At 41.7% G+C, this 12,363-nt stretch overlaps 1 protein-coding gene across 1 annotated transcript in view; it reads right to left on the bottom strand.

Annotated features, from left to right (window-relative positions):
- Nucleotides 1-881: 881 nt before the first annotated feature.
- LOC121607944 (NT-3 growth factor receptor-like) overlaps nucleotides 882-12,363 on the bottom strand; it is a 211,173-nt gene continuing 199,691 nt past the window's right edge. Inside the window, exons 18-19 of the mRNA XM_041939009.1 lie at nucleotides 8,388-8,546; nucleotides 882-1,067 (exon numbers count right to left, since the gene is read on the bottom strand). Coding sequence (XP_041794943.1) covers nucleotides 882-1,067; nucleotides 8,388-8,546 — 345 coding nt within the window. The remainder of the gene's footprint in view (nucleotides 1,068-8,387; nucleotides 8,547-12,363) is intronic.

The following is a 12,363-nucleotide window of genomic DNA, read 5'->3' as shown; positions in this document are numbered from 1 at the left end:
GACAATCCCAATACATGTAGGTAAACAGACAAGCGTCCAGATTTGTAAAAGGCAAAGAGATTTCTTAAGATTAATCTGTGCAGATCCTCTTTCTGAACTTCTACATGTCCATTACACAGCAGAAGTTGAAGTTTTAGATGACCGGCCAAAAACACAAGCCAAATAAGGCCGAGCAGGAAAACTACAGGTACACTAAACCAACCCCAGCCTGACTCATCAAGGGACACGGACAAAAACACGTTAGAGGGGATCAAAATAATCTATTAGGATAGGATATTTAAACTATAGTCAAGCCGAGCCAGACTCTACCAGGCCAGGCCAGGCTTCATCAAGACCAAAGCTGCACTGATTTAGACAGGATGAAATGAAAATGCACAGACTGGGGAATGATGGTACCTAAATTATTAGGATAAGAAAACCAAGCCATACCAGACCAGTACAATCAGGTGAATGCAGTTCAGCCCAGTTTGATGCAATCCATACTTTGAAGTCAAGTCTTTTTAGTCATGAGCTAATCCGAAAAGGAGCAAGACTGAACCACACAAGCCCGGACCCAACCATGTAGGGAAGGTCCAACACATTTCATTTGATTAAGATGTGATACAATGCAATGTAATCCAGTTCATTCAAATCCAGTTAAACACGCATCACTGCACTTCAGTTATGTCATTCCAATTCTTATATGTCAGGCAGTTGGATGCAAGCTACAGTCCATGCCTAATCCCAGTTCACACGGGTCCATCAGACTATGCTGTGAGTCCAGGCCAGATTTCCACTCCAAGGCAATCCATTTCCCTCCGATCCATTGAACCCATTTCTACTCCAGTGGTGATCTAGTCCAACCTAAAATACATCCCATTCCTTTCCACTTGAATCGATTTCTATCCCAGTATGTCCAGATAGACTGGTGTGGCTTTCATCAGAGTAAACAGTATCTTCTGAATGTCCTTAATGTTGAGGCGCTGCTGTGGCTCCCTCTGCCAGCAGCCCAGCATAATATCGTAGACTTCCTTGGGACAGAGCCTGGGGCGCTCCAGTACCCTGCCCTGAGTAATGCACTCTATCACCTGAGAAGACAGAGAGACATATGGTTAAACAATACATCACATATCGTTTTGTTCAAGAAAGGCTTTGATTATGCAAGTAAACATCACATATAAAGTGCAACACGCGTTGGCTATACCGAGTCATTTGATGGGCACATGTAGCAGACACCGGATCCGACATACAGATGGAAGTAGTAGTCATGGCACAGTAGTCAGGATGCCAAGCTAACGAGGGAGTGTGATAAAACTGCTGCTCTTCTGGAGAGCTGATGCAAACCAATGCTGTGAAATAATACTGGAGCAGATCCTGACACACTGACATCTCGTCTTACATAAAAACAACAGACGCAGGTGTTTTGATACCTGTCACAACACGACTGCTTTCGGTGTGTGTTGCCCACTATGATACATTATGTTCGTCACAAGTAGTGATAGCATTTCCAAATAGACTATAAGAGCTGGTTCAGTCACAAGTGTATTACAGAGATAACCGGCAGCACTAGGGGGCAGGTGGTCACAAACATTTTTGGCAACATTAGCTTTGCACGTGATACTCTAGTCATAGCAGCAATGAAGCATAGCACTAGGACAAATGTCTTGTATACTGTGGGGAAGTATCAGTTGTCTTAAAAAGACAGTGATCATAGACTCAACAAACTTGACCATGTCTGAATTTAATGTCCATTTCAGTGTTTACAGAAGACACCATTTGTGAGGGTTACCCTGACTGTAGAGCTGAACTGGGCTGTGAGTTAGCAATTATATCTGATCTGCCTCTGTCCTATGGAGGCCCCCATTGCTACGATACTTAGCAATGTTTGGCAAAAGCTGCCATGTACATCCAAAAATGTCATCAGAGACTGGACCAGTTCAAAGTTATCACCTGTCATTTGATCTGTGGTTCCTTTGCACACTCTGTCAGCCTGTGTCCCCAGATGTTCTCTGCTCAGTTCACTCGAATCCCATAAGCAGTGGGATCGAGGTGAACAAGGTGAATCTTAAGTGCATTAACTTTAACCCCAAATACCTACAGAATTGCAACCATTGAAGCGATGGCCATCCCAGTCTGTGTCTCCTCACTATACAGCTCATTGGGCAAAAAGAAATATAGATTTCTGCTCTTTTGACAACGTTTCTGGGCTTTCCAAGGCTTTAAAGGGTGTCTAAATCACTGTCTAGTAAATTATTTACTGACTGGCTTTGTTCAGGGATTGTGTATGCTTTCAAAAATTCTCATGTGTGCAATAATTGGGAGTCTATCTTCAAAGAGTCCAACATTGTAGACAAACCCTTAGTGAAAGGAGCGGTGATTGAGCCATTCGTCCTGTGACTATAGCTCTGCTTTTAATACCAGCATCCTTGCTCTGCTGCAGGACGAGGTCTGCCAGCTGAGTGTGCCTGTTTCCTGCTGGTGGATCACAGACTTCCTGTCTGACAGGAGATAGCTGAGGAAGTATGCTCCCTGACCATCATCAAGCAGATATCATGGACACTTTTAAAGTGATGTGCCAGTGGCCATTTTTCTGGCTGACATGATGTGCTATACTGAAGAAGCCCCTGTGTATTCAACACAATGTCTGAAGATCTTTGTTGGATTTTGTGCTGGGGATGTATAAATTGCCCTTTGTCCTTAATCTTCTGGAAAGGTTTATACTTATTGCTATGCAATTATGCTGTAAACTATCCATTGCTTTCCACTGATGCAGCTCCCACCATTTGCTTTGGAGGCTTTTAGAAAGTCTTTGGTTTGCAGACTCATGGCCAAAAGCATTATCACCTCCCTCCGCTCTCAAACACTTTCAGTACTGCGCTGCTGAAGCGTTAGCCCAGGTTGTGTGAATTTTATGGGGATGTCACCGTTCTAGAGAGTTAAAGAAAAGAAAGATCATAGTTTAATGTGATAATGAAGAAATTGCCAATGAAGGTTGTTTCAGGAGTTCCGACAACTATATGCCCCAATGCTGCCCCATCCTGCCTGCTGTGCCCCATCTGGCGAAATCTACATTAAAAGCTTACAACTCAGCATGGTCAGCATTTTATACAGCTGCCCTTCCTGTTAACATTTCCATGGTCTGTGCCTTTATAGTCCGCTTCTTTGGTGGCAGACATTCAATTTGACCTCTAATGTTTGGACTCATCCGTTTGCAGATTGCTAGGTACAGTAGTTAAACTTCGCTGGCCTGAACAAAGGAAACCCTCAAGGCAAAGATAAATGTATTCCTGTCATTTTACCTTTAATTATTGAACTGATTTCTAGGGTTGCTATGGGGTGCTTTTCTCCTTTCACTGACACACAACTAGAAGCCTTTTTCCTCTTTGCTTTCTATAGCTGTCTCAGGGGCACAACATGCAATCCAAACTTGACTTAACCATTTCAGATATATCTGTGGAATCTTTATTTTCCACTGTTCACCTTAAGCACTCTAAAGCTCTTAGAGATAGGAAATTGATCACTGCTGGTATTGCAAACCCTTGTGTCCTTTTTCCACCATGAGACAATATCTGCTATGGGATCCGCAAACTCGCCAAGGGTAAGCCACTATTTATCACAGACAAGGGAAAAGCCATGTCCAAGGTCCTGGTACTCTGCCTGCCTGAGTCACCCCTGCCAGCTCTGCAACTTGGCACCTGATCAGTGTACCCCACATTGCCTCAGAGCAGCTACTTCCACAGCTTCTGTTCTCGTAAAAGTTTATTGACAATATCTTTGTTTGGAAATTGGTGACATACTGTAATGTCTGCTCAAAACACAATGAATTCTTCCTGCAAAATAATCAGACCTAATCACACAAATACATACAAATTTTATGTTATTAATTCTATTGATTCTCATAAATCAGTGGATTTATGTTTAGAATGCTCATCTGATAGTAGCCAGTTCAAATTTGACAAGCGAAACCGCAACATGCTTGTTACTTTGCATAAGTAAGGTACATTTATGTGTTGAATATTTCCCTTGTATTAAGATGAAACCAGTATCTTACCACATCCTGTGAGATTACTTGGTATTACTGAGTTACGTATCAGACGAGAATGGCTTTGATAGCATTATAGGGAAATAGCAACAGACTCAGAATTATTTTTTTCATCAAACTTCAGGGTTTAAAGACAGCTGAGACAAGAGAGTAACAGATACATTTTTGATTCATGGCATGCAGGTAGTCGTAATACCAGTAATGTTGTGTTTTCCTGTTCAGCTCGAGGGTGGTGGCACTGCTTTGTTATTGATAAGTTTGTTTGCGTTAGCTCACTGTCACGGTAACATGGTGGCGCAGAGCTGGTGTGTCATGTTCACTGCAGAGCAGGAGTTTCTTTGATTCTGAAGCGAATGCACTTCTAAAGAGAAGCCATGTTCAAGGTTATCCACAATGTCAATGGAGCAGCTTTAATTCATTGCTGCCATAAAATAACAAATCAATATCATGTCATGTTATAGGCAGAGACATAATCTAAAGATATAAGTGCGTCTGGCAGAGCTCCTCCTCTCTGTTTTCCACCTTTCTGTGCTCCTCCTCCTTTCTGTTCTTCATTTGGTCTCTCCCGCACAGATACAGTAACTGTCTTAGTCACAGCTGTCAGTTTGATGTCATTCAGATGCAGAGAGACAGTGCAGAAACGGGTACATTGGCTAAAAAATTTACTCAAACAAATCTACTGTTGTTTTGTAAAGCATCAAAATAGCTACTTTAGAAATAATATAACAAAAAAACACCAGCACACTACTTGATTCTGATGTATTTGATGTGGATATGACTGGAATTATTCAACCAAATTATTACAGATGTGACATTAATATTACACTCTATTGAGTACACCAATAGGTAAAGATTTTGTTTAAAATTCATTCTTTGCTTGCTGTCTCCGACATTATTTTCTGATCGTAATCATAATGTCTCAAATCAGATGACTCACTGAGGCTAATCAGGAGATGTGATGTTTCATCATTAATTGCCTATTAAATACAGGCGTGTTCACATCTTCACCTCGACCTGAGGAAGACCATCTGTGGTTGAAACTTTACATAACTCATGTCCACATGAAATAAAAGTAGTTGGTCTCATCCGGCTACACTAATGAGCATGATTAATTAAATGCACAGCGCTCACACACCGTTATCTTGGATGTTTACATACAACAGAAAGCAGCAGCAGTAGTTTTGAAGCATGAAATACTGTGTGTATATATTATCATCATATTGGCATTAACACAGCACACACACTTCCTGCTCTCTGTCAGCTCCGTTCTCTGATCTCAGGCTGATTTCACACCCGGCTCCTGCTTCACTGTGCGCTGTTAATTCATCTGTGTTAATGGCTTGAGCTATACAAAAAGCCACACATAGTCCATACCCCCCAGTGTATCTTACAGGTAAGAACACTAGTCATTAATAAGTCCTCTCACTACAGCGGTAGTGGGTACAATGAAAGATCAAATTTGACAGTTTTTGACGATATGTGTGCATGAATAAGAGAATTGAAGTGGTTTTAAAATGGAAAAGCTGCTTTCTCAAGTAACTAATTATTTTAAGTAATTAAAGTAGTTCCATTACTTTTGAGAGAAGAAAACAGTAACTCTAACTAATAACAAATTTTCAATAACTTGCAAAACATTGCCTTCAACCTAAACTGTTATGCATAGTTGTCATTTTTTACATAACAGTCCAAATTTTGGATTAAAATCAAATTCTTTGTCAAAACTAAATTATATTACAGAGACATCAGTGATCACAACCACTGATGTTTCAAGCACTGCTTTTGCTTTTGAGTGTTTATCCGACTTCCAGCCATTAATTACTGGCATTCATGAGGTCTGATCTGCAGCCATCTGGCAAAGATTTTTTTATTTCTCACTCAGGCTTAATCTTATTTATTTAAAAGGCAGATTAGAAGACTAGCTACCACGATACTGCATTTTCAATATTTTCAGGGTTTTGAGGAGAAGCTGTAAAAAAGGTGAGATAAAAATGCTACGACGCTGAAAAAGTTTTATTGATTGGATCTGATCTTGTTTCGTGTGTCTGCATTACCTCTGCAGCTGGAATCATAAACTGAGAAACAAAATAGAAAAGCTGGTGGCAAGAAGCAACACAGGATGTGTCCGAAGTGAAGGTGACTGCGGCGTGTGACAATCGACATTAACATAATAAAATGATATGAGTGATTAAGTGGATGAGGTATCAGCCATGACGTGACCGTTCCACATTAAATAAAGTGTCATTGCCAATGTCATTACAAAATCCTGTGTCTCCGCGATTAGTTCCATTCATTCAGTCGCAGCAAGCCACACTGTTCAGGGCCACTGCAATACCTGGCCTTATGAGTCGCAGTCCACTCGATGATGTGTGCGGATTTGAAAGATGTTTGGAAAAAGAGAGCACTAGTGTCAGATCAGGAATTGGTACCAGGAGAGAAAAAGTCGGATTGCTGCATTTCCATTAATTTCTAATACAGAAAATAATTTTCTTTAATCTTTCTTAACAGCACCAATCCTATTCTGCTTTGTCCTTATCTCACTATAGCAACAGCCTTAGATGGCAAACCTAGATGAAACAGAGATGTTAATTACATACCGTAACTCCAGATTCTATGAGTGCGGGCGCAGTCCTCTAAGCTGTGTATTTGACTGTCTGACCTCAGCTCAACTAATAAACAAGGTGCAAAGAGCAGTTCTGCTTTTAAACTGAATATACAAGACACTCATACTCTTTGCTGACATCACTGAGGTGAATCCAGGTAAAAGCTCTCTTCTTTACTGATTTCCCTCATGAAACCTGTACAACAAGGAATTCTTGGGGCCAAAGCACAACATCGAGACGTCTGTAATATGTCGTTCCTTCAGTGTGCTGTTCCGTTTTCTGAGCAGGTGAGGAATGAGCATCTCTGTTATTTGATCGTTGAGCTGCAAGCACACAACCCAACCCAATTCTCAAGGTCTCTGCTCCCCTGTGACTCACTGGTATATCAAGATGCAAAAACAGAGTCCACTGAGATCTGCTTTACATTTTAAAATAACACAGCAGAAGCCAGGGTGTGCACAAATATCAGAACAGAAGTTATGATGTCTGCAAAGGATAGGCGCCTCATAAAAATTGGATTCTAAAATAGTGTGCTCCATTCCCTGAAGAATAGGCGACTGTAGACATGTTCGAAAGGTTGATCTCCATGAGATGTCTCCATGACTCTGTAATGCACTTATGCTTGAAATTCCCTTTTTTATTTCCCCAGAGCACAACCAGAGCATAATGAATCTGCAGGGATTTAGGCTTGTCGCTCAATACCTACTGACTCAACTATTACTACCATGTGCTGAGTTTGCTGCCTTTCTGGGCCATCCTTTGTTTTGGCACAAAAAATGCAGACTCACCGGAGTGTCAGGACTTTCCTTACACTCACTCACCTGCTCAGTGACGGAGGACGAGCAAGCTGCCAGTGTCAGAACATATTTCCCCCTACAAAGACCAAAAACCTTTGTCCTTCGGGTAAAATGCGAATGCCAACTGTAGTTTTCAAGTAGTGTTAATAAATGTGGCGTGGCAATATATCCCCTTCAAACCTGAACATTTCTGAAAGAATGCAGAGGCCAAGTGCTCAGTCAGTTTCACATGCACGTCCAGGAGCCCTGCGGTGCTTTCCAAGAGGAAAAAACTGGTCACAGAAAATAGTCTGTTCTATGTAGCTATACAGTGATTGATCTCCTTACTTCTGCTTTGTCAGCTACACATCATCACCACTGCGTGGGAGCTTGGCTATGAAGGAGGTGTCAAGTTCTATCTACCTTAAAGGATAATCCCTGTTTATTACAACTTCTGCATTGGTGTATTCCATGTTTAAACCGGCTTCAAACTTGAGGACAATCAAATTGAAGATTAAGAACTGCAGCCACCTAAGAAGTTGTTGAATAGCCACCAGACAAACTCTGCAAAAATTGTGGAGTATTTAAAAAACAATTTCTTTTAAAGCCTTCTCCACACCGTCAGGCATTCTATTATGATTTACTTGAATTCATTTGTTTTTGTTTTTTCCTAATAACAAATTTTAAGCTATTTGTTTTAAAAGATCAGAGTATGAAATCAGAGGGGAAACTCCTCTTCACACCATTAAACACTCTAAATTCCACGAAATCTGACCAAGCACATGACCTGATATGACCATGGTAGCTACAGCCCTGTTGACGGGTCAAGACCATCATGCAGGTTAATGCCGTTGTAACTCGTATGAACAATGGCCAACCCTACAAAAATATATAAGACCCAAATCTGAAAGAACTAGAACTGTCCTTGAAGTCCCTATGGACAGACTTAAAGCATACGTACAGCATGTATCCATGTAAGTTATCGTGTACCTCATTATTGGCGAGCTGGAACCATGGCTGTTTGCCGTAAGTGAAAATCTCCCACAGAATGACTCCGAAGCTCCACACGTCGCTCTCTGTGGTGAACTTCCTGTACATGATGCTCTCTGGGGGCATCCAGCGGATAGGCAGCATGGTGTGACCTCCCACCTGAACACACACAAAGGAAGAAGAAGTTTTAAAACATGAAAATGTGCACGATGAATATCACTCATTGCTTTGATCATGTTTTTGTCCCAGATGACACCATAAAGAGAACTATTCAGAATATCCTCAAACACATCTGCTATGGCATGGCTAGTGTGCAAACCCCGAAACTGCTTTGCTTGTTCAATGACTCTCAGGCGAGTAAAATCCTCATCAATCCACTGTGCAGTCAAACTGCTGAGAGAAATTGGCTGACTCTGCTAGTCCAAATATCAGCGGTGAAGCTGAAGGCTGAAATGTCCCGCAACAATGAATAATCAACAAATGTTTTGGAAAACACTAATTTTGGAGGTGGACCGGAGTAAAACTTTGACTGCAGAGAATCTCCATAAGCCTGAAAGAAAACAAGGAACTGATTTACTGTAAACTAACCTTATAAATCCATGAATTGTTTTTTTACCCTTTATACCCTTGTAAAATCTGGTGGAGCAGGAGAGTAAGTTTTGCTATGTTTTGATTTTTTTGAGTCCATAATTCTGTTTTTGCACCCCATTCACACCTGATCTGAATGCAACACAAGTTATCCAGACAAGGAAAAATGCATGTTAAGACAAGGTGCAAGATCAGAGTTTGATTGGATTTGTCTGACCATCTAGAGCTAGTCTGGCTCGCATTGTGTTAGATCAGAATGCTGGCATCTGTAGGCTACACAACATTCATTATTTATTAGCTTGATAAAATGTAGGTAGTTGTCCGAATTTAGAGACTAAGCAAGGCAAAAAGCTGCAAGAATGCCATGAAAGCACCAAAACATGTGTTATTCAACATAACTGCATGAAAAACGAAAGCCATACAGGTGGGAAATGAATCATTTACAGTAAGGAATAACTGTGTGGGCTGCACACATCTGTTTATAAAGTTTTCCCTAACTCAACAAGTGTTATGATCACAAATGTCATGTTGATTTAAAAAAAGAGCATCATTTACATGACTCTTCCTACAAAACATATCATCCAGTGCAAATTAAGTGGAAAAGAAAAGCACTGTCAGAAAAGTGCTTTTGTTTTTGGACACCGTCTCATTAGCAACAGCTGCCACGGCCAAGCTGTATCACGTTAAACAAAATGCCAAGTCTGCGTGCTAATTATCTCATCTAACTCCAACAAGTTAACAGCGAACACTGCAGCGAGCATTCTTTCACACTGTACATAATGTAAGAGTCAGTTTTGAAAAGTGCTGTGCTACTGAGTTATAACATAGAGAAAGCCAGTTACTTTCTGTGGATTCAGTCGTTGGGCAGATTTTTCCTTTAATCACACATGACTAATGGTGAGGATGTGAGAAGACGTACAACCCAGAATGTCTTCTCTATTCAACGGCAGTGCATTGATCGCAGGGAATCATTATTAATTCGCTCTCGCCCACTCTTCTATTGAAGGTAGTGCTCCTAACTTTTAATGAGTGCAAAGATTTAATCCTGAAAGCAGTCATAACATTACATTGTGAACTCAATTCTTCCAGTTTCAGTAGGAAAGAGAGTCTTGGCAAAAGCATCGAAACTCAGCTCAACATTCAAAACTGAACTGATGTTGACACTGCAGCTTTAGTTTTCTTGCACGATAAAGTCTGAGAACACTGATGGAGAGCAGCCACGGGCCTGCAGGACAGAGGTGTGGACTCTGTCTGACCCCGAAGTCCAATTCAGACGTACGGCTGAACTGCGATCTGCTCAGTCTGAGCTGCAGACGGAGTTCTCAGAGTTCTGTTTCACTGCAGGCACACAGGCTGCACAGGGAGGAGAACGACTGGAGGAAGATGATACCCTCTGTCAGTTTGGCTGTCTGAGTCTAAACTGCAGACAGTGGATGCATATTAATCAGCCAGTCAATAGTGTCCTCTCAGACAAAGTACAGCTGCCTGTGCAGTGTCTGATTTTAAGTTTTGGCACACCTGCCAAAAGATGAACTAAAGAGAAACCTAGAAAATTTTCCTTTACTGTAGCTGTTTCTGTGCCTAGACAGAAAAGTGTGTGTGTGTTTTGTTTTTAACATTCTGGTGGGGACTTCATGGTGACAGCACACCAGCCTCAGGGGACCTCCCGTCACTGTGGGGACAAAATTGAGGTCCGCACGGGTCCAGACTGCTTATTGAGGGTTAAGACTTGGTTTTCGGGTTAGAAGTAGGTTATGTTAGGGTTAAGGGTAGACAGTCAGTTGTGATGGTTAAGGTTAGGATAAGGGGCTGGGGAATGCAGTATGTCATTGGATAGTGATACAAACATCCGTGTTTGTGTGTATGTGTGTGTGTGTGTGTGTGTAAGACTTATCCCTGAGGCGTTGCTCAGACAGCAGGCAAATCAGATTTGTTTCTCAAATCAGATCTTTAAGACAGACTGTCCACACTGTTATTTGCAAGTGATCAGATTGGATTTGTGTGTCCAGACATCACCGACCTATCTCGCCCTCCAAGCAATTGTGCTGTGGAGTTGCAGTGCAGAAGACTGTTGTTCTCTGTGCTTCCCTTCAGATTGCTCTGCTAGTAGCAGCGTCTGCTCTGCTCAGCTGCTCTGATGCACTTCCATCACTCTGGATTTGATGTTGTGCGTCGCGTTGATGCAAAAGGCACTCTAAAATCTGATTTGAATGGCCGGCACGTCCTGACTGTACAAATCTGATTGGAATCGCATTTCAAACAACCCCCAAGTGTCGCTTGGATCCGATTTACAAATATTGCATTTCATTTGTTTTTTTTGCCGTCCAGACTTTTTAAAATCAATATGCCCAAGAAAAAAAAAAGGAATTGTGCCAGGCAGTCTGAATGAGGCCATAGTGTCTGACTTCAATCCACTTGGTAAAGAGTCAGCAGTTTAGTTCCAATCCAGTGCACAACCACAAAAAGAAAGACGACTCAAAAATCCACTCCAGGATCCCCACAAGCTCCGCGATGACAGGCAACTCCTGCAGAAACTGGGACTGGGAAACACACACATCCACCAGATTCCTCCTCCTGACAGACTCCAGAGACAAGGCTTGTGTTTCCATCAGTTGTGTATTGCTATAATATTGTATAATTGTATATGTATAATTTGTTCACAATAACAAAATTACATTACATATGAAGTTTTCTGACACTTTTCTTTCTTTTTTTCTAACCTGCAGATCACGCTGTTCTCCCAACATGCAGCACTCTGTGCTCTGGTCCATATTGTGCTCACATTCATGTGAGATACTCTATCCTTGCTGATGGTTGGCAGTGAGGTGATGACGTGCAAAGATTTCTTATTCAGCCTTATTTAGCCTTTATCAGACAGAACAGGACAGAGGACAGGTGGGAGGGAGAGAGATCGGATGACATGCAGCAAAAGGCCACAGGTTGGAACTGGATCCAGGTCTACCTGGACACCCCAGTGACGTGAAAAGATATGTAACTGTTCTGCCTGCCTAGACTGGCTGGATGCCTTCTGTGTGTTTTTGTGCGTGTGTGGGTGTGTTGTTTTTCTTCCCCTTCTTTTGTGCATTCAATTTTTCTGACTCTGAGCTGACGCTGACACAGTAAATATACAACACATCCATCCTAAACAACTCAACATTATGCTGCATTAAGGTGTGGGTGAGTGCACATGGGCGGTATAAACAAGCGAGAAATAATGTAGAACTTTGTGAACTGAACCAGTCGACTGCTGATAAGGGTTAAAATTAAAAAAAAAGAAGTCAGTCAGCCTTTTCTGCCGGGGCCCCGCTGAGACTTGGAGCAGCCATTAAAAAGAAAACAGTCCACAGAAGCTACTTAGGAGGATGAGACTCAATGGAGTCATTGACAT

This window comes from Chelmon rostratus, chromosome 6, assembly GCF_017976325.1.
Source record: "Chelmon rostratus isolate fCheRos1 chromosome 6, fCheRos1.pri, whole genome shotgun sequence".
NCBI lineage: Eukaryota > Metazoa > Chordata > Actinopteri > Chaetodontiformes > Chaetodontidae > Chelmon > Chelmon rostratus.
Note: the sequence above shows the minus strand (reverse complement) of the source record. Positions and strands in the feature narration are given on the sequence as shown.